This window comes from Bombina bombina, chromosome 3 (assembly GCF_027579735.1).
Source record: "Bombina bombina isolate aBomBom1 chromosome 3, aBomBom1.pri, whole genome shotgun sequence".
In the NCBI taxonomy this organism is placed as follows: domain Eukaryota; kingdom Metazoa; phylum Chordata; class Amphibia; order Anura; family Bombinatoridae; genus Bombina; species Bombina bombina.
In genome coordinates, this window is record NC_069501.1 from 103,061,440 (window position 1) to 103,084,340 (window position 22,901).

Sequence of the window (22,901 nt, forward strand, 5' to 3'; positions counted from 1 at the left end):
GAGCAACAGGTTTAAACACAGGCTTGATTCTAACTAAAGCCTGACAAAATGCCTGAACGTCTGGAACATCTGCCAGACGCTTAACTAGCTGACAATCCTTTTTCCAAACCTTCTTGGAGAAAAGATAATATCCTAGCAATCCTGACCTTACTCCATGAGTAACCCTTGGATTCACACCAATAAAGATATCTACGCCATACCTTATGGTAAATTTTCCTGGTGACAGGCTTTTGTGCCTGTCTTAAGGTATCAATAACTGACTCGGAGAAGCCACGATTTGATAAAATCAAGCGTTCAATCTCCAGGCAGTCAGCCTCAGAGAAATTAGATTTGGATGGTTGAAAGGACCCTGAAGTAGAAGGTCCTGTTTTAGAGGCAGAGACCATGGTGGAAAGGATGACATGTCCACTAGATCTGCATACCAGGTCCTGCGTGGCCATGCAGGTGCTTTCAGAATCACTGATGCTCTCTCCTGCTTGATCTTGGCAATCAGTCGAGGGAGCAGAGGAAACGGTGGAAACACATAAGCCAGGTTGAAAGACCAGGGCGCTGCTAGAGCATCAGTGTCGCCTTGGGATCCCTGGACCTGGATCCGTAACACGGAAGCTTGGCGTTCTGGCGAGACGCCATGAGATCCAGTTCTGGTTTGCCCCAACGATGAATCAGTTGTGCAAATGCCTCCGGATGGAGTTCCCACTCTCCCGGATGAAAAGTCTGATGACTTAGAAAATCCGCCTCCCAGTGCTCTACACCTGGGATATGGATAGCTGATAGGTGGCAAGAGTGAATCTCTGCCCAGCAAATTATTTTTTAAACTTCTAACATCTCTAGGGAACTTCTCGTTCCCCCTTGATGGTTGATGTAAGCTACAGTCGTGATGTTGTCCGACTGAAATCTGATGTACCTCAGAGTTGCTAACTGAGGCCAAGCCTGAAGAGCCTTGAATATCGCTCTTAGTTCCAGAATATTTAATGGAAGGAGAGACTCCTCCTGAGTCCACGATCCCTGAGCCTTCAGGGAGTTCCAGACTGCACCCTAACCTAGAAGGCTGGCATCTGTCGTAACAATTGTCCAATCTGGCCTGCGAAAGGTCATACCTTTGGACAGATGGACCCGAGATAGCCACCAGAGAAGAGAATCCCTGGTCTCTTGGTCCAGATTCAGTTGAGGGGACAAATCTGTGTAATCCCCGCTCCACTGACTGAGCATGCATAGTTGCAGCGGTCTGAGATGTAAGCGTGCAAACAGCACTATGTCCATTGCAGCTACCATTAAGCCGATTACTTCCATACACTGAACCACCGAAGGGCGCGTAATGGAATGAAGAACCCGGCAGGAATTTAGAAGCTTTGATAACCTGGACTCCGTCAGGTGAATTTTCATTTCTACAGAATCTATCAGAGTCCCTAGAAAGGAAACTCTTGTGAGTGGGGATAGAGAACTCTTTTCCTCGTTCACTTTCCACCCATGCGACCACAGAAATACCAGTACTACGTCCGTATGAGACTTGGCAATTTGGAAGTTTGACGCCTGTATCAGGATGTCGTCTAAATAAGGGGCTACTGCTATGCCCTGCGGCCTTACGACCACCATAAGTGACCCTAGAACCTTTGTAAAGATTATTGGGGCTGTAGCTAATCCCAAGGGAAGAGCTACAACTGGTAATGCCTGTCTTAAAAGGCAAACCTGAGAAACCGATGATGATCTTTGTGTATCGGAATGTGAAGATAAGCATCCTTTAGATCCACTGTAGTCATATTGACCCTCCTGGATCAGTGGTAGGATGGTACGAATAGTTTCCATCTTGAACGACGGAACTGTGAGGAATTTGTTTAAGATCTTTAGATCCAAAATTGGTCTGAAGGTTCCCTCTTTTTTGGGAACCACAAACAGATTTGAGTAAAAACCCTGTCCCTGTTCCTCCTTTGGAACTGGATGGATCACTCCCATAACTAGGAGGACTCGTACACAGTGTAAGAATGCCTCTCTCTTTATCTGGTGTGCAGATAATTGTGAAAGGTGAAATCTCCCTTTTGGGGGGGAAGCTTTGAAGTCCAGAAGATATCCCTGGGATATAATTTCCAACGCCCAGGGATCCTGAACATCTCTTGCCCACGCCTGGGCAAAGAGTGAAAGTCTGCCCCCTACGAGATCCGTTCCCGGATAGGGGGCCGTTCCTTCATGCTGTCTTAGCGGCAGCAGCAGGCTTTTTTACCTGCTTATCTTTTTTCCATGTCAGGTTTGGTCTCCAGACCGTCTTGGATTGAGCAAAAGTTCCCTCTTGTTTATTATTAGAGGAAGTTGATGCCGCACCTGCCTTGAAGTTTTGAAAGGCACGAAAATTAGACTGTTTGGCCCTAGATTTGGACCTGTCCTGAGGAAGGGCATGACCTTTTCCTCCAGTGATATCAGCAATAATCTCCTTCAACCAGGCACGAATAGGGTCTGCCCCTTGAAGGGAATGTTAAGTAGCTTAGATTTGGAAGTCACGTCAGCTGACCATGATCTAAGCCATAGCGCTCTGCGCGCCTGTATAGCAAAACCAGAATTCTTAGCCGTTAGTTTAGTCAAATGAACAATGGCATCAGAATAAAAGAATTGGCTAGCTTAAGTGCTCTAAGTTTGCCAAGTATGTCATCCAATGGAGTCTCTACCTGTAAAGCCTCTTCCAGAGACTCAAACCAGTACGCCGCCGCAGCAGCAGTGACAGGGGCAATGCATGCAAGGGGCTGTAGGATAAAACCTTGTTGAATAAATATTTTCTTAAGGTAACCTCTAATTTTGTATCCATTGGATCAAAAAAAAAAAAAAAAAAGCACAACTGTCCTCGTCAGGGATAGTAGTACGCTTTACTAGAGTAGAAACTGCTCCCTCCACCTTAGGGACTGTCTGCCATAAGTCCCATGTGGTGGCGTCTATTGGAAACATTTTTCTAAAAATAGGAGGGGAAGAGAATGGCACACCTGGTCTATCCCATTCCTTATTAATAATTTCTGTAAACCTTTTAGGTATTTGGAAAAACATCAGTACACACCGGCACTGCAAAGTATTTATCCAGTCTACACAATTTCTCTGGCACTGCAATGGTATCACAGTCATTCAGAGCAGCTAAAACCTCCCTAAGCAACACGCGGAGGTGTTCAAGCTTAAATTTAAATGTAGAAATATTAGAATCAGGTATCTTTCCTGAGTCATTAACATCACCCACTGACTGAAGCTCTCTTTCCTCAGCTTCTGCATATTGTGAGGCAGTATCAGACATGGTTCTTAAAGCGTCAGTATGCTCTGCATTTTGTCTCTCCCCAGAGCTATCTCGCTTACCTCTAAGTTCAGGTAGTCTGGCTAATACCGCTGACAGTGTATTATCCATGACTGCGCCATGTCTTGTAAAGTAAACGCTATGGGCGCCCTAGGTGTACTTGGCGCCATTTGAGCGGGAGTCCCTTAAGCGGGAGTCAAAGGGTCTGACAAGTGGGGAAAGTTAATCGGCATAACTTCCCCTCGTCAGATTCCTCTGGTGATACATTTTTTAAAGACAGAAAATGATCTTTATTGCATAAAATGAAATCAGTACATTTGGTACACATTCTAAGAGGGGGTTCCACCATGGCTTTTAAACATAATAAACAAGGAGTTTCTTCTATGTCAGACATGTTTATACAGAATAGCAATGAGACTAGCAAGCTTGGAAAACACTTTAAATCAAGTTAACAAGCAAATATAAAAAACGGTACTGTGCCTTTAAGAGAAAAATTTTTTGTCAGAATTTGAAAAACAGTGAAAAAATGCAGTAAATCAAACGAAATTTTTACAGTGTGTATAATAGGTTAACAGAGCATTGCACCTACTTGCAAATGGATGATTAACCCCTTAGTTCAAAAAACAGATCAAAAAAACGAAATAGACGTTTTTTAACAGTCACAACCAACTGCCACAGCAAGCTGTGGCCCTACCTTCCCCAATAAACGACTTTGGAAAGCCTTTGGGCCCTTTAGAGATGTCCTAAAGCATTCAGAGGGAAGCTGGATGTCACAGTTTGTAATTTTAACTGCACCAACTGTAACTTTTATACTACAACAGTGGAAATTGTTTCTAGTCAAAATTTAAGCCAGCCATGTGGAAAAAACTAGGCCCCAATAAAGTTTTATCACCAAAGCATATATAAAAACGATTAAACATGCCAGCAAACATTTTATATTGTAAATATCATAAGGGTATTAACTCTGGGAGTAAGCATGATACCAGTCGTTATTAAATCACTGTATTCAGGCTTAACTTACATTAATCCGGTATCGGCAGCATTTTCTAGTGTTTTCCATCTCTAGAAAAAATTATAACTGCACATACCTGATAGCAGAATAAACTGCACGCCATTCTCTCGCTGAAGTTACCTCATCTGTGTAATCCCCTCAGACATATGTGAGAATAGCAATGGATCTTAGTTACAACCTGCTAAGATCATAGAAACCTCAGGCAGATTCTTCTTCTATTTACTGCCTGAGATAAAATAGCACAACTCCGGTACTATTTAAAAATAACAAACTTTTGATTGAAGAAAATAAACTAGCTATATTTAACCACTCTCTCCTACAACGTCCTTGCTTGTTGAGAGTTGCAAGAGAATGACTGGGTATGACAGTTAGGGGAGGAGCTATATTACAGCTCTGTATCCAGTCCACGGCCCGCCCTGTCATTTTAAGGCAGGTGTGTTTTATTTTTAAACTACAGTCACCACTGCACCCTATGGTTTCTCCTTTCTCTTGCTTGTCTTCGGTCGAATGACTGGTAGTGGCAGTTAGAGGAGGAGCTATATAGACAGCTCTGCTGTGGGTGATCCTCTTGCAGCTTCAGTTTGCAGAAAACGCAAATAAAAAATGTTTTTTTTACCACAACTTAACTTGTTTTTGCTACTTGCTAGCTTAGTATATATAGGGTTTCAGACATACCCCTGGGAACTCCCCTGTCTCTCCCACTTTCTGAAGCTGTATTTTATTTTACAATAGAGAAAATACAATGAAATTTGTAAAAAATACACAGAAATATCCAAAGGGCCCCATGTATTAAATAGCATGCGGACAGCTTCTCAACTTGGAAGATCATTTTAGATAATCTCATCTGAGTGGAGAGGTTTATGGGAGGCATCTGATCTCTCTGGGACTTCCAGCTTCCACCCTCTTTTAGCATTCAATGGAGTTCAGCACCCGTGAAGTCTGCCCATATTTGTTTTTACTAAAGGAGCACTGCTGCATAACCCTTTATATAAAAGGATTGATATAGACATCCTCTGCCACAGCCCAATGCCATCACACTATGTATTATATACAATCCTCCAACAAATCTACATCCATAGATATATTTGTTTTAATTTTTTAGAGAAAACAAGGAAATTAATTGGCAAAAAAACTAAGTTTTCTATAAATCGTTTAAAACAACGAACTAGCAAGCTGTGTGTAAAGAAGAAGGGGTGAGAGGATAAGGACGAGGCTGTGTGTAACAGACATGAGGTGCAGAGGGTGTTGTGTGTGAATGAGACAGGAATTAGAGGGTGTGAAGCAGATTGTGAAGAGACAGCTGTGTTAGAGGGTGAGGAAGATAGTGGATATCAGGGAGGTAAAAAGAGAGGTTGAGGATGAGGCTGTGTTTGAGTAAGAGAAAGTTTATGGAGAGGAGGAGTTAGAGGAAGTGAGAGGTGGCAGGGTGAGAAGGTGGCTGCATGTGAGAAAAGGTGACCAGAAGCTAATGGGGAGGGGGCTTAGATGAAAGCGCCAGAACACAAGGATACAGCCATAAATTTCGGTCTGTAGACATCTTTTTCAATGTGTGCCAGACTTTTAGATACAAGCTGAGTTTGAACTTTCTGGCCTCTTAAAATAATCTGCATCCGAGGTTTTAAATACAAAATGCTGCAGTAGGCCTGTAAAACATAATTATAATTAGTAGCATTACTAAAAATCAATGTGTATCACAGAAAAATAGAGGAGGTTATCCTATTCATCGAACCCCTAGAAACACACACACACGGCTGATAGCGATTATTGGGAAGTGCAACAATTTACTGCTACTCTATGAAAAACATGTATTTGATCAGTCACTCTTTGAGGGTTCTCTCTTTATCATTTGACTCATTTACAGGTAATTTAAAGGGCAATTGCAGTTGAAAAATGGCATGCTCTAATTTGTTATGTAATTTTAAGACTATAAATCCTGCATCTCTATGTGTTTAACCCTTTGCGGGTAGAGAAAAAGTACCACTCAGGACACGCAGAGCACTGCTGGTTGGAAACTGCAGCTGATCTAATCAACAGCATTAGTTACACAGCTGGTTCGTGCGTAGGGCTGCCACCTCGGCCATGTTTTCCTGGACACTTATGAGTTACACATGCTGCAGGGAGGAACATGAATAAAGCTGTCCAGGAACACTATTTTTGTGCTGTCCAACAGCACAATGCATGTTTCCCTGTGAACACCCTGCAGCATGGATCAGCAGCAGTCTCCGCTCATGACCAGCAGTGCTCTGTGTGTCCTGAGTGGTACTTCTACTCTACACAAATGGGGCTAAACACAGAGGTGTAGGGTCACTAGTTGTAAATTACATGCTCCAATGAATTAGAGCATGTCATTTATAAACTGTAATGGGCCATTAAAGGGATAGGAAAGTCGAAATTAAACTTGCATGATTCATTTTAAGACACTTAATTCACTTCTATTTTTGAATGTGCTTCGTTCTCTTGGTATCCCTTGTTTAAAAATACAACACACAAATCCTACACTAGTGAGAGATAGCTGATGATTGGTGCCTGCACACATTTGTCTCTTGTGATTGGCTAACTATATGTGTACAGCTAGCTGCCAGTAGAGCATTGCTGTTCCTTCACCAAAGGATAACAAGATAATGAAGTAAGTTTGATAATAGAAGTAAATTGGAAAGTTGTTTAAAATTGTATTTTCTATGCAAATCATTAATTTTTGGGGTTTCCTGTCCCTTTAAGTGTAACTGATATTTTTCACTAATTACAATTAAAAATGAGAAGATGGGTGAACAATGCTATCAAATATGCATGTGCTTTTAGAAAATAAATTGTTTAGCTGACATAAATGTGTCATACACAGTAAAGATACACAAGTATTCTGAAGTCCAGCTGACCATGTCATGCTGTATGTTAAAGGGACACTCAAGTAAAAATTAAACTGTCATGATTCAGATAGAGCATGTAACTTTAAACAATTTTCCAATTTGCTTCCATTAAAAAAAATGTGCATACACTTTTTGAGTCACGAATTCCTACTGAGCATGTTCACAGAATATACATATATGTATTTGTGATTGGCTGATGGCTGTCCCATGGTGCAGTGGGAGGGGAAATAAATATAACTGAAATTTTTCAGAAAAATAAATAAATCTACTACTCATTTAAAATTCAGACCAAGTGCTGTTGTATTGTCTTGTTATCATACATTTGTCGAATATGCAAATCTATTGTATTTACCGGTCCTTTAAATGCTTGTAAAACAATTTGTATGCAGATTATTTGCAGATATACACTATGCAAATTTAAATTAAAAAAAAAAGTTTAAGGAATATGAAACCAAAATGTTTTCTTTAATGATTCAGAACAATTCTAACTCCTTAACAACCGATGGTACATCCGCGGTCGTTAGGGGTTTTATTAGAGCAGCAAAACTGTGCTTGTATTGCCTCTCTTCCAGAGGAATGTAGATATAGCGTGGTCTTGCCGACATCGTTATTTCCAATGCATGTATTGGGACTATGTGAAAGACTGTCGACGTACAGGTTACGTTGGTGGTCGTCAAGTAGTTAAACAACTTTCCAACTATCCTTTGTTGTTATTATAATCATAATTTATGAGTTAATGGCAACACACATATACAGCCACAAATCAGCAGCTGGCGCAAAGTAGTGCATTGCTCCTACTAAGCCTACCTAGGTATGCTTTTAAACAGAGGATACCAAGAGAACAAAGCAAATTAGATAACAGAAGTAAACAATAATTTAAACATGCACACTGAATAATGGAAGTTTAGTTTGCCTTCACTGCCTCTTTTTTCTACTGTAATAATACTGACCATTGTTAGAGCTATAACTGGAAAGTCACTTTTTTTTTTTTTAGCAGCCAAGGTATGTACAAGAAAGGAAATTTGTTTTAAACACACATCTGAAAGAAGAAAAAAAAAAAAGCTATGCTTTTATAATACATTTGGAACAGAGTCTTAAAAGGGACAGTTAAATAAAATTTAAACTTCAATTTAAAAAAAAAAATCCAATTAACTTATATTATTAAAGGTAGGCTCAGGGATGTGTATTTGTCTGTAGCAGCAGTGTTTGCAATGTATAACATTGCTACAAACGCTACAAAAGTGCTATAGACATTTCATTCCTCTGAGCTGCTATGATCCTACCTAGATTTACTTTTCAGCAAAGGATATGAAAAGAACAAAGCAGTAAACTGGAAGTTTATTTTTTTAAAACAAAAAACAGAAGTGCATGCTCTGCCTAAACTAGACACCTTAGTGTCTAGGTTGAAAAAAAATGCTGCAGATTCATAATTGAGGACTGTACATACTCTTAGTGAATAATCGCTGTCTGGTGCAATCTGATCAGCTCTCTCCTGTTTCTTATACCCTCTTTTCCCAGTTCCATCAATTTCTTCAGGAATGCGGATATCATACTTATCCTTCTCAAAATCAAATTCATGGCAACCACGTTTGTCCCTATTATTATAAAAAGAAATTTGCATGTTAATATGCTGTGCATAAAGACATTTTCAAAGCAACTTGAAAGAAAATTAATAACATTGTGGGCTATATGCTTTACCAGTTTGCTGTTGAGCCATTTTCACACTGCTGTGCAGGAGTTGTTTGGCCCTAATTGCATTTGCACACTAATTATACTTTTTTTCTTTCTGCAAACCAAGCATATTTAGAAAATGCCACTGTATCAAATGGGGAAAAAAATTTTTATATGGCATCCATAGTAAATAAGAGTATGGGAGTTCTTTCCTAAATATCTCAAACACACATTTTATTGTCCCACATATAGCATCAGTTCACCTTCCCAAAACACCAAAAGGACATACAACCCCTTATTTGAATTGTCACTTTGTAAAATGTGGGGTTTTATGCTCTGGTATGATAGGGTGTTTTTGCCTCCTAGTTGATATACGGCTGGATTTACAAAAACCTGGAAAAAAAAATCTGAAAAAAAAACCTGATGACTACAGCACATAAGTGAATGAACTGAAATCATCTCTGGTAGCCAAGGGGTTATAGTGTGCTCTGCTTGTTATGTTGTCATTCTAGGCTGCATTTAGAAGCCTTGTACAGTCCTAACCTCTCCTGAAGCCTTCATTCCTTCAACAAAAAGTGCTCCACAGTTATCAGCATGGAGCATGGCTGTGTGAGGGAGGCAACAGAAGACATAAAATAAAAGTGAAACTTTAACAGTAAACATGCCTGGCGAAAAACAAATTTATGTAAGAACTTACCCAATAAATACATTTCATTCATATTGGCAAGAGTCCATGAGCTAGTGACGTATGGGATACACAATCCTACCAGGAGGGGAAAAGTTTCCCAAATCTCAAAATGCCTATAAATACACCCCTCAACACACCCACAATTCAGTTTAATAAAATAAGGAGTAAAAAAGCATACAAAAAGAGGAACTGGAAATTTTTTATACAAAAATCATAACCACCATAAAAAAGGGTGGGCCTCATGGACTCAAATATGAAAGAAATGAATTTATCAGGTAAGTTCTTACATAAATTGTGTTTTCATTAATGTAATTGGCAAGAGTCCATGAGCTTGTGACATATGGGATAGAAATACCCCCAAGATGTGGAAGACCACATTAGAGTCACTAGAAAGGGAGGGATAAAAAAAAACAGCTATATCCGCTGAAAAAATTTAATCCACAAAAAAAAAATGTCTATCTTAAAAAAATTTCACAAACATTTCAAGAAAAAAAACTTAAATCATAAGCAGAATAATCAATCTGAAACAGATGACTGAAGAACATTTCTACCAATGACTGCTTCAGAAGAAGCAAATACATAAAAATGGTAAAATTTAGTAAATGTATGCAAAGAAGACCAGGTTGCTGCTTTGCAAATCTGATCAACTGAAGCTTCATTCTTAAAAGCCCAAGAAGTGGCGACTGATCTAGTAGAATGAGCTGTAATTCTCTGAGTCGGAGACTGTCCCGCCTCTACATAAGCCTTGTGAATTAAAAGCTTTAACCAAGATGCCAAAGAAATGGCAGAAAAAACAACAACTAGACTAGAAGTCTTCCTGAAATCTTTAGTAGCTACAACATATTTCAAAGCTCTTACAACATCCAAATAATGTAAAGATCTTTCAAGAGTATTCCTGGGATTAGGACACAAGGAAGGAACAACAATTTCCCTACTAATGTTGTTAGAATTCACAACCTTAGGAAGAAATTTAAACTAAGTCCGCAAAACAGCCTTATCCCGATGGAAAATCAGAAAAGGAGACTCACAAGAGAGAGCACACAATTCAGAAACTCTTCTAGCTGAAGAGATAGCCAAAAGTAACAACACTTTCCAAGAAAGTAGTTTAATATCCAAAGAATGCATAGGCTCAAAAGGAGGAACCTGCAAAGCCTTCAAAACCAAATTAAGACTCCAAGGAGGAGAGATTGATTTAATAACAGGCTTAATACGAACTAAAGCCTGAACAAAACAGTGAATATCCGGAAGATTAGCAATTTTTCTGTGAAATAAAAAAGAAAGAGCAGAGATTTGTCCCTTCAAAGTACTTGCAGACAAACCTTTATCCAAATCATCCTGAACAAACTGTTAAATGCTTGGAATTCTAAAAGAATGCCATGAGAATTTATGAGAAAAACACCATGAAATATAGGTTTTCCAAACCCGATAATAAATCTTTCTTGAAACAGACTTAGGAGCCTGTAGCATAGTATTAATCACTGAGTCAGAGAAACCTCTATGACTAAGCGTTCAATTACCATACCTTTAAATTTAGCGATTTGAGATCCTGATGGAAAAATGGCCCTGGAGACAGAAGGTCTGGCCTTAAAGGAAGTGGCCAAGGTTGGCAACTGGACATCCAGACAAGGTCCGCATACCAAAACCTGTGAGGCCATGCTGGTGCTATCAGAAACACATGCAATTGTTCCAATATGATCTTGGAGATCACCCTTGGAAGGAGAACTAGAGGCGGAAAAATGTAAGCAGGTTGGTAAAACCAAGGAACTGCTTCGAAGGCATTAACCATCTCCGCCTGAGGATCCCTGGACCTGGGAAGGTTCTTATTTAGATGGGAAGCTATCAGATCTACTTCAGGGAGACCCCAAATCTGTACAATCTGACAAAATACATCTGGATGGAGAGACCACTCCCCTGGATGTAAAGACTGACAACTAAGATAATCCGCTTCCCAATTGTCTACACCTGGAATATGTATCACAGAAATTAGACAGGAGTTGGATTCCGCCCAAGAAAGTATCAGAGATAATTCTTTCATCGCTAAAGGACTGCAAATCCCTCCATTGATGATTGACATGCCACAGTTATGATATTCTCTGTCTGAAAACAAATGAATATTTCTCTCTTTAATAGTGGCCAAGCCTTAAGAGCCCTGAAAATAGCACAGAGTTCTAAAATATTGATTGGTAACCTGGCCTCTTGAGGATTCCAAACTCCTTGTGCTGTCAGAGACCCCCAGACAGCTCCCAACCTGTGACACTTGCATCTGTTGAAATCTCAGTTCAAGCAGGATGAACAAAAGAGGCCCCTTGAATAATCCGATAATGGACTAACCACCAGGACAGAGAGAGTTGAATGTTGGGATTTAAGCATATCAACTGTAATATCCAATTATAATCCCTGCACAATTGATTCAGCATGCAAAGCTGCAGAGATCTCATGTGAAAACGAGCAAAGGAGATAGCATCCGATGCTGCAGTCATGAGACCTAAAACTTCCATGCACATAGCCACTGAAGGGAATGATCGAGACAGAAGGTTTCGACAGGCAGAAACCAATTTTATTTGTCTCGTTTGTTAAAGACAAAGTCATGGACACAATCTATGTGGAAACCTAAAAAGGTGACCCTTGTCTGAGGAATCAAGGAACTCTTTGGTAAATTGATCCTCCAACCAGGTCTTCTAAGAAACAACACAAGTTGATTCGTGTGAGATTCTGCTAAATTAAAAGATTGAGCCAGTACCAAGATATCGTCCAAATAAGGAAACACTGCAATACCCTGCTCTCTGATTACAGACAGAACGTTCAAAAAGATTATTGTAGCTGTTGCTAGGACAAATGTAAGAGCAACAAACTCGTAATGCTTGTCTAGAAAATAAAATCTCAGAAACCGATAGTTGTCTGGACGAATCGGAATATGAAGATACGCATCCTGTAAGTCTATTGAGGACATGTAATGACCTTGCTGAACAAAAGTAGAATAGTCCTTATAGTCACCATCTAGAAACTTGGGACTCTTACAAAAGAATTCAAAAACTTCAGATCCAGAACTGGTCTGAAAGAATTTTCCTTTTTCGGGACAATGAATAGATTTTAATAAAAACTCCAGACCCTGTTCCAGAATTGGAACTGGTACAATCACTCCTGAAAGCTCTAGATCTGAAACACATTTCAGAAAAGCCTGAGCTTTCACAGGATTTGTTGGAACGCGAGAGAGAAAAAAATCTTCTCACAGGAGGTCTTATTCTGAAACCAATTTGATACCCATGGGAGACAATATTCTGAATCCAATGATTCTGAATGGAACCTGCTCAAACGTCTTGAAATAATTTCAATCTGCCCCCACCAGTAAAACTGGACCGAGGGCCACACCTTCATGCAGTCTTGGGGACTGGCTTTGGTTTCTTGTAAGGCTTGGATTTATTCCAACTCGAGGAAGGCTTGCAATTGGAGCCAGAGTCCTTAGGGGAAGGAGTGGTATTCTGTCGAAAGGAACAAAACCGATTAGAAGCTCTAGATTTGCCTTTAGACTTTATCTTGAGGCAAAAAACTCCCTTCCCCCAGTAATAGTGGAAATAATTGAATCCAACTGGGAACCACACAAATTATTACCCTGGAATGAAAGATAGTAACCTAAATTTAGATACCATGTCTGCATTCCATGATTTGAGCTATAAAGCTCTTCTAGTTCAAATAGCTAAAGACATAGATTTAACATTTATCTTGATGATATTAAAAAAAGCATCAAAGATAAAATAATTAGCATGTTGAAGCAAACAAACAATGCTATGCAAATCAGAGTCTTTTTCCTGTTGTGCTAGGCTATCCAACCAAAAAGTTGATGCAGCCGCAATATCAGACATAGAAATGGCAGGTCTGAGCATATAGCCAGAATGCAAATAAGCTTTCCTTTGATGAGATTCAATTTTCCTATCTAAAGGATCCTTAAAAGGAGGTACTATCTTCCATAGAAATAGTAGTAAGTTTAGCAAGAGTAGAAATAGCCCCATCAACCTTAGGGACTTTTTCCCAAAACTCTAATCTAGCCACTGGCAAAGGATACAACTTTTTAAACCTTGAAGAAGGAACAAAAGAAGTACCAGGCTTAGACCATTACTTTGTAATTACATCAGAAATGGCATCAGGAACAGGAAAAACCTCAGGAGTAGTCACATGAGGTTTATAGACAGAATTTAAATGTTTACTGGATTTATTATCAAGAGGACCAGACTCCTCAATATCCAAAGTTATTAACACTTCTTTTAACAAAGAACAAATATACTCAACCTTAAAAAGATAACATGATTTATCAGTGTCAATGTCTGAAGATGGATCCTCTGAACCAGAGAGATCCTCATCAGAGGAGGATATATCAGTATGTTGTCGGTCATTACAAATTTCATCAGTATTATGAGAAGTTTTAAAAGACCTTTTACGTTTAAAGGCGGTATAGCAGCCATAGCCTTCTGTATCACATCAGCAATATAATTTTTCATATCAACAGGGATATCATGTACATTAGATGTTGAAGGAACAACAGATACTATACTAGCACTAAAAGAAACCTTCTCTACATTCAAAAGCTTCTCATGACAACTGTTACATACTACAGCTGGAGTTCAGGCAGCATGGTTCCAACATTAGCTTCTGAGATAGGATCAGATTGAGACATCTTGTAAAATCTAAAAAAAACAGAATTTATGCTTACCTGATAAATTACTTTCTCCAACGGTGTGTCCGGTCCACGGTGTCATCCATTACTTGTGGGATATTCTCCTCCCCCACAGGGAAAGGCAAGGAGAGCACACAGCAAGAGCTGTCCATATAGTCCCTCCCAGGCTCCGCCCCCCCAGTCATTCGACCGACTGTTAGGAGAAAAAAAGGAGAAACTATAGTGTGCCGTGGTGACTGTAGTGTATAGAGAAAGAAATTCTTCAAACCTGATTAAAAAACCAGGGCGGGCCGTGGACCGGACACACCGTTGGAGAAAGTAATTTATCAGGTAAGCATAAATTCTGTTTTCTCCAACATTGGTGTGTCCGGTCCACGGTGTCATCCATTACTTGTGGGAACCAATACCAAAGCTTTAGGACACGGATGAAGGGAGGGAGCAAATCAGGTTACCTAAACAGAAGGCACCACGGCTTGCAAAACCTTTCTCCCAAAAATAGCCTCCGAAGAAGCAAAAGTATCAAATTTGTAGAATTTGGACAAAGTGTGCAGAGAAGACCAGGTCGCTGCCTTACATATCTGATGAACAGAAGCCTCGTTCTTGAAGGCCCATGTGGAAGCCACAGCCCTAGTAGAGTGAGCTGTGATTCGTTCAGGAGGCTGCCGTCCGGCAGTCTCGTAAGCCAATCGTATGATGCTTTTCAGCCAAAAGGAAAGAGAGGTAGCAGTAGCTTTTTTGACCTCTCCTCTTGCCAGAATAAACTACAAACAGAGAAGACGTTTGTCTGAAATCCTTTGTTGCTTCTAAATAGAACTTTAAAGCACGGACTACATCTAAATTGTGTAACAAGTGTTCCTTCTTTGAAACTGGATTCGGACACAAAGAAGGCACAACTATTTCCTGGTTAATATTGTTGTTGGAAACAACCTTTGGAAGGAAACCAGGTTTAGTACGCAAAACAACCTTATCTGAATGGAACACCAGATAGGGCGGATTACATTACACTGCTGAGCAGATAATGCAGAAACTCTTCTAGCAGAAGAATAGCAACCAAAAACAGAACTTTCCAAGATAACAACTTGATATCTATGGAATGTAAGGGTTCAAACTGAACCCCTTGAAGAACTGAAAGAACCAAATTTAGACTCCAGGGAGGAGTCAAGGGTCTGTAAACAGGCTTGATCCTGATCAAAGCCTGAACAAAAGCTTGAACATCTGGCACAGCTGCCAGTCGTTTGTGTAACAAGACAGATAAAGCAGAAATCTGTCCTTTTAGAGAACTCGCTGATAATCCCTTATCCAAACCTTCTTGGAGAAAGGAAAGGATCCTAGGAATTATAATCTTACTCCATGAGAATCCCTTGGATTCACACCAACATATATATCTTTTCCATATTTTATGGTAATCTTTCTAGTCACAGGTTTTCTGGCTTGTACCAGAGTATCTATCACAGAATCCGAAAACCCACGCTTAGACAAAATCAAGCGTTCAATTTCCAAGCAGTCAGCTGGAGAGAAACTAGATTTGGATGTTCGAATGGACCTTGTACTAGAAGATCCTGTCTCAAAGGTAGCTTCCATGGTGGAGCCGATGACATATTCACCAGGTCTGCATACCAAGTCCTGCGCGGCCACGCAGGAGCTATCAAAATCACAGAGGCCTTCTCCTGTTTGATCCTGGCTACCAGCCTGGGAATGAGAAGGAACGGTGGAAACGCATAAGCTAGGTTGAAAGTCCAAGGCGCCACTAATGCATCCACTAGAGTCGCCTTGGGATCCCTGGATCTGGACCCATAGCAAGGAACCTTGAAGTTCTGACGAGACGCCATCAGATCCATGTCTGGAATGCCCCATAATTGGGTCAACTGGGCAAAAAAACACCTCCGGGTGGAGTTCCCACTCCCCCGGATGAAAAGGTCTGACGACTCAGATAATCCGCCTCCCAGTTTTCCACTCCTGGGATGTGGATCGCAGACAGGTGGTAGGAGTGATCCTCCGCCCATTTGATGATCTTGGTCACCTCTCTCATTGCCAGGGAACTCCTTGTTCCCCCCTGATGGTTGAAGTAAGCAACAGTCGTCATGTTGTCTGATTGGAATCTTATGAATCTGGCCTTTGCTAGTTGAGGCCAAGCCCGGAGAGCATTGAATATCGCTCGCAGTTCCAGGATGTTTATCGGGAGAAGAGACTCTTCCCGAGACCATAGACCCTGAGCTTTCAGGGAATCCCAGACCGCGCCCCAGCCTAATAGACTGGCGTCGGTCGTGACAATGACCCACTCTGGTCTGCGGAAGCTCATTCCCTGGAACAGGTGATCCTGAGTCAGCCACCAACGGAGTGAGTCTCTGGTCTTCTGATCTACTTGAATCACTGGAGACAAGTCTGTATAGTATCCATTCTACTGTTTGAGCATGCACAGATGTAATGGTCTTAGATGAATTCGCGCAAAAGGAACTATGTCCATTGCTGCAACCATCAACCCTACTACTTCCATGCACTGAGCTATGGAAGGCCGTAGAACAGAGTGAAGAACTTGACAAGCGTTTAGAAGCTTTGACTCTCTGACATCTGTCAGGAAAATCTTCATTTCTAAAGAATCTATTATTGTTCCCAAGAAAGGGACTCTTGTTGACGGAGACGGGGAACATTTTTCTATGTTCACCTACCACCCGTGAGATCTGAGAAAGGCTAGAACAATGTGTGAGCCTTTGTCTTTGAAAGAGACGACGCTTGAATTAGGATGTTGTCCAAGTAAGGTGCCACTGCAATGCCCCTGGGTCTTAGAACCGCTAGAAGGGACCCGAGCACCTTTGTGAAAATCCTTGGAGCAGTGGCTAGTCCGAATGGGAGAGCCACAATATGTAATGTTTGTCCAGAAAGGCGAACCTTAGGAACTGATGATGATCTTTGTGGATAGGAATATGCAGATACGCATCCTCTAGATCCACGGTAGTCATAAATTGACCCTCCTGGATTGTAGGTAAAATCGTTCGAATAGTTTCCATTTTGAACGATGGCACTCTGAGAAATTTGTTTAGAATTTTTAAATCCAGAATTGGTCTGAAAGTTCCCTCTTTTTTTTTTTTTTTTTTTTGGGAACTACAAACAGATTTGAGTAAAACCCCTGACCTTGTTCCACAGTTGGAACTGGGAGTATCACTCCCATCTTTAACAGGTCTTCTACACAATGTAAGAATGCCTGTCTCTTTACTTGGTTTGAAGATAAGTGAGACATGTGGAACCTTCCCCTTGGGGGTAGTTCCTTGAATTCTAGAAGATAACCCTGAGAGACTATTTCTAGTGCCCAGGGATCCTGAACATCTCTTGCCCAAGCCTGAGCAAAGAGAGAGAGTCTGCCCCCTACTAGATCCGGTTCCGGATCGGGGGCTACCTCTTCATGCTGTCTTGGTAGCAGCAGCAGGTTTCTTGGCCTGTTTACCCTTGTTCCAGCCTTGCATTGATTTCCAAGCTGGTTTAGTCTGGGAAGCGTTACCCTCTTGTCTAGAGGCTGCCGAGTTGGAAGCCGGTCCGTTCCTGAAATTGCGAAAGGAACGAAAATTGGACTTATTCTTAGCCTTGAAAGGTTTATCTTGTGGGAGGGCATGGCCCTTTCCCCCAGTGATGACTGAAATAATCTCTTTCAATTCTGGCCCAAAAGGGGTCTTACCTTTGAAAGGGGCATTAAGCAATTTTGTCTTGGAAGATACATCCGCCGACCAAGACTTTAGCCAGAGCGCTCTGCGCGCCACAATTGTAAACCCTGAATTTTTTGCCGCTAACCTCGCTAACTGCAAAGCGGCGTCTAAAATAAAGGAATTAGCTAACTTAAGTGCGTAAATTCTGTCCATGACTTCCTCATACGGAGTCTCCCTACTGAGCGACTTTTCCAGTTCCTCGAACCAGAACCACGCCGCTGTAGTGACAGGAATAATGCACGAAATAGGTTGAAGGAGGTAACCTTGCTGTACAAAAATCTTTTTAAGCAAACCCTCCAATTTTTTATCCATAGGATCTTTGAAAGCACAATTGTCCTCAATAGGAATGGTCGTGCGCTTGGCTAGAGTAGAAAACTCCCCCTCGACCTTAGGGACTGTTTGCCATGTGTCCTTCCTGGGGTCGACTATAGGGAACAATTTCTTAAATATAGGAGGAGGGACAAAAGGTATGCCTGGCTTCTCCCACTCCTTATTCACTATGTCCGCCACCCGTTTAGGTATCGGAAAAGCATCAGGGTGCACCGGGACCTCAAGGAACTGTCCATCTTGCACAATTTTTCTGGGTTGACCAGATTGTCACAATCATCCAGAGTAGATAGTACCTCCTTAAGTAATGCGCGGAGATGCTCTAATTTAAATTTCACAACATCAAGTTCTGCCTGCGGAGAAATTCTTCCTGTATCAGAAATGTCCCCATCTGACAAACCCTCCCTCACTGCCACTTCAGATTGGTGTGAGGGTATGACAGAAAAATGATCATCAGCGCCTTCCTGCTCTACAGTGTTTAAAACAGAGCAATCGCGCTTTCTCTGAAATGCTGGCATTTTGGATAAAATATTAGCTATGGAGTTATCCATTACTGCCGTCAATTACTGCATAGTAACAAGCATTGGCGCGCTAGAAATACTAGGGGTCGCCTGCGCGGGCATAACTGGTATAGACACAGAAGGAGATGATGTAGAACTATGTCTACTCCCTTCATCTGAGGAATCATCCTGGGCAACTTTACAATTTGTGACAGTTCTGTCCTTACTTTGTTTGGACGCAATGGCACAATTATCACACTATATTTGAATGGGGAACCACATTGGCTACCATACATACAGAACATGATCTATCTGAAGGTACAGACATGTTAAACAGGCTTAAACTGGTTAATAAAGCACAAAAACAGAATTTATGTTTACCTGATAAATTACTTTCTCCAACGGTGTGTCCGGTCCACGGCGTCATCCTTACTTGTGGGATATTCTCTTCCCCAACAGGAAATGGCAAAGAGCCCAGCAAAGCTGGTCACATGATCCCTCCTAGGCTCCGCCTTCCCCAGTCATTCGACCGACGTAAAGGAGGAATATTTGCATAGGAGAAACCATATGATACCGTGGTGACTGTAGTTAAAGAAAATAAATTATCAGACCTGATTAAAAAAACCAGGGCGGGCCGTGGACCGGACACACCGTTGGAGAAAGTAATTTATCAGGTAAACATAAATTCTGTTTTCTCCAACATAGGTGTGTCCGGTCCACGGCGTCATCCTTACTTGTGGGAACCAATACCAAAGCTTTAAGACACGGATGAAGGGAGGGAGCAAATCAGGTCACCTAGATGGAAGGCACCACAGCTTGCAAAACCTTTCTCCCAAAAATAGCCTCAGAAGAAGCAAAAGTATCAAACTTGTAAAATTTAGTAAAAGTGTGCAGTGAAGACCAAGTCGCTGCCTTACATATCTGATCAACAGAAGCCTCGTTCTTGAAGGCCCATGTGGAAGCCACAGCCCTAGTGGAATGAGCTGTGATTCTTTCAGGAGGCTGCCGTCCGGCAGTCTCGTAAGCCAATCTGATGATGCTTTTAATCCAAAAAGAGAGAGAGGTAGAAGTTGCTTTTTGACCTCTCCTTTTACCAGAATAAACAACAAACAAGGAAGATGTTTGTCTAAAATCCTTTGTAGCATCTAAATAGAATTTTAGAGCACGAACAACATCCAAATTGTGCAACAAACGTTCCTTCTTTGAAACTGGATTCGGACACAAAGAAGGCACGACTATCTCCTGGTTAATGTTTTTGTTAGAAACAACTTTCGAAAGAAAACCAGGTTTAGTACGTAAAACTACCTTATCTGCATGGAACACCAGATAAGGAGGAGAACACTGCAGAGCAGATAATTCTGAAACTCTTCTAGCAGAAGAAATTGCAACCAAAAACAAAACTTTCCAAGATAATAACTTAATATCAACGGAATGTAAGGGTTCAAACGGAACCCCCTGAAGAACTGAAAGAACTAAATTGAGACTCCAAGGAGGAGTCAAAGGTTTGTAAACAGGCTTGATTCTAACCAGAGCCTGAACAAAGGCTTGAACATCTGGCACAGCTGCCAGCTTTTTGTGAAGTAACACAGACAAGGCAGAAATCTGTCCCTTCAAGGAACTTGCAGATAATCCTTTCTCCAAACCTTCTTGAAGAAAGGATAGAATCTTAGGAATTTTTACCTTGTCCCAAGGGAATCCTTTAGATTCACACCAACAGATATATTTTTTCCATATTTTGTGGTAAATTCTTCTAGTTACAGGCTTTCTGGCCTGAACAAGAGTATCAATGACAGAATCTGAGAACCCTTGCTTTGATAAGATCAAGCGTTCAATCTCCAAGCAGTCAGTTGGAGTGAGACCAGATACGGATGTTCGAACGGACCTTGAACAAGAAGGTTTCGTCTCAAAGGTAGCTTCCATGGTGGAGCCGATGACATATTCACCAGGTCTGCATACCAAGTCCTGCGTGGCCACGCAGGAGCTATCACGATCACCGATGCCCTCTCCTGATTGATCCTGGCTACCAGCCTGGGGATGAGAGGAAACGGCGGGAATACATAAGCTAGTTTGAAGGTCCAAGGTGCTACTAGTGCATCTACTAGAGTCGCCTTGGGATCCCTGGATCTGGACCCGTAGCAAGGAACCTTGAAGTTCTGACGAGAGGCCATCAGATCCATGTCTGGAATGCCCCACAATTGAGTAATTTGGGCAAAGATTTCCGGATGGAGTTCCCACTCCCCCGGATGAAATGTCTGACGACTCAGAAAATCCGCTTCCCAATTTTCCACTCCTGGGATGTGGATTGCAGACAAGTGGCAGGAGTCTCCGCCCATTGAATGATTTTGGTCACTTCTTCCATCGCCAGGGAACTCCTTGTTCCCCCCTGATGGTTGATGTACGCAACAGTCGTCATGTTGTCTGATTGAAACCGTATGAACTTGGCCTTTGCTAGCTGAGGCCAAGCCTTGAGAGCATTGAATATCGCTCTCAGTTCCAGAATATTTATCGGGAGAAGAGATTCTTCCCGAGACCAAAGACCCTGAGCTTTCAGGGGTCCCCAGACCGCGCCCCAGCCCACCAGACTGGCGTCGGTCGTGACAATGACCCACTCTGGTCTGCGGAAGCTCATCCCCTGTGACAGGTTGTCCAGGGACAGCCACCAACGGAGTGAATCTCTGGTCCTCTGATTTACTTGTATCGTCGGAGACAAGTCTGTATAGTCCCCATTCCACTGACTGAGCATGCACAGTTGTAATGGTCTTAGATGAATTCGCGCAAAAGGAACTATGTCCATTGCCGCTACCATCAAACCTATTACTTCCATGCACTGCGCTATGGAAGGAAGAGGAACAGAATGAAGTATTTGACAAGAGTTTAGAAGTTTTGATTTTCTGGCCTCTGTCAGAAAAATCCTCATTTCTAAGGAGTCTATTATTGTTCCCAAGAAGGGAACCCTTGTTGACGGAGATAGAGAACTTTTTTCTACGTTCACTTTCCACCCGTGAGATCTGAGAAAGGCCAGGACAATGTCCGTGTGAGCCTTTGCTTGAGGAAGGGACGACGCTTGAATCAGAATGTCGTCCAAGTAAGGTACTACTGCAATGCCCCTTGGTCTTAGCACCGCTAGAAGGGACCCTAGTACCTTTGTGAAAATTTTTGGAGCAGTGGCTAATCCGAACGGAAGTGCCACAAACTGGTAATGCTTGTCCAGGAATGCGAACCTTAGGAACCGATGATGTTCCTTGTGGATAGGAATATGTAGATACGCATCCTTTAAATCCACCGTGGTCATGAATTGACCTTCCTGGATGGAAGAAAGAATTGTTCGAATGGTTTCCATTTTGAACGATGGAACCTTGAGAAACTTGTTTAGGATCTTGAGATCTAAGATTGGTCTGAATGTTCCCTCTTTTTTGGGAACTACGAACAGATTGGAGTAGAACCCCATCCCTTGTTCTCCTAATGGAACAGGATGAATCACTCCCATTTTTAACAGGTCTTCTACACAATGTAAGAATGCCTGTTTTTTTATGTGGTCTGAAGACAATTGAGACCTGTGGAACCTCCCCCTTGGGGGAGGCCCCTTGAATTCCAGAAGATAACCTTGGGAGACTATTTCTAGTGCCCAAGGATCCAGAACATCTCTTGCCCAAGCCTGAGCGAAGAGAGAGAGTCTGCCCCCCACCAGATCCGGTCCCGGATCGGGGGCCAACATCTCATGCTGTCTTGGTAGCAGTGGCAGGTTTCTTGGCCTGCTTTCCTTTGTTCCAGCCTTGCATTGGTCTCCAGGCTGGCTTGGCTTGAGAAGTATTACCCTCTTGCTTAGAGGACGTAGCACTTGGGGCTGGTCCGTTTCTGCGAAAGGGACGAAAATTAGGTTTATTTTTGGCCTTGAAAGACCTATCCTGAGGAAGGGCGTGGCCCTTGCCCCCAGTGATATCAGAGATAATCTCTTTCAAGTCAGGGCCAAACAGCGTTTTCCCCTTGAAAGGAATGTTAAGCAATTTGTTCTTGGAAGACGCATCCGCTGACCAAGATTTTAGCCAAAGCGCTCTGCGCGCCACAATAGCAAAACCAGAATTTTTCGCCGCTAACCTAGCCAATTGCAAAGTGGCGTCTAGGGTGAAAGAATTAGCCAATTTGAGAGCATGAATTCTGTCCATAATCTCCTCATAAGAAGAAGAATTATTATTGAGCGCCTTTTCTAGTTCATCGA

General features: G+C 41.8%; 1 protein-coding gene across 1 annotated transcript in view; it reads right to left on the reverse strand.

The window, feature by feature from the left end:
* MORC3 (MORC family CW-type zinc finger 3) overlaps positions 1 to 22,901 on the reverse strand; it is a 340,436-nt gene that overhangs the window by 220,402 nt on the left and 97,133 nt on the right. The window contains exons 6-7 of the mRNA XM_053705944.1: positions 8,583 to 8,730; positions 5,783 to 5,914 (exon numbers count right to left, since the gene is read on the reverse strand). Of these exons, the coding sequence (XP_053561919.1) occupies positions 5,783 to 5,914; positions 8,583 to 8,730 (280 nt within the window). The remainder of the gene's footprint in view (positions 1 to 5,782; positions 5,915 to 8,582; positions 8,731 to 22,901) is intronic.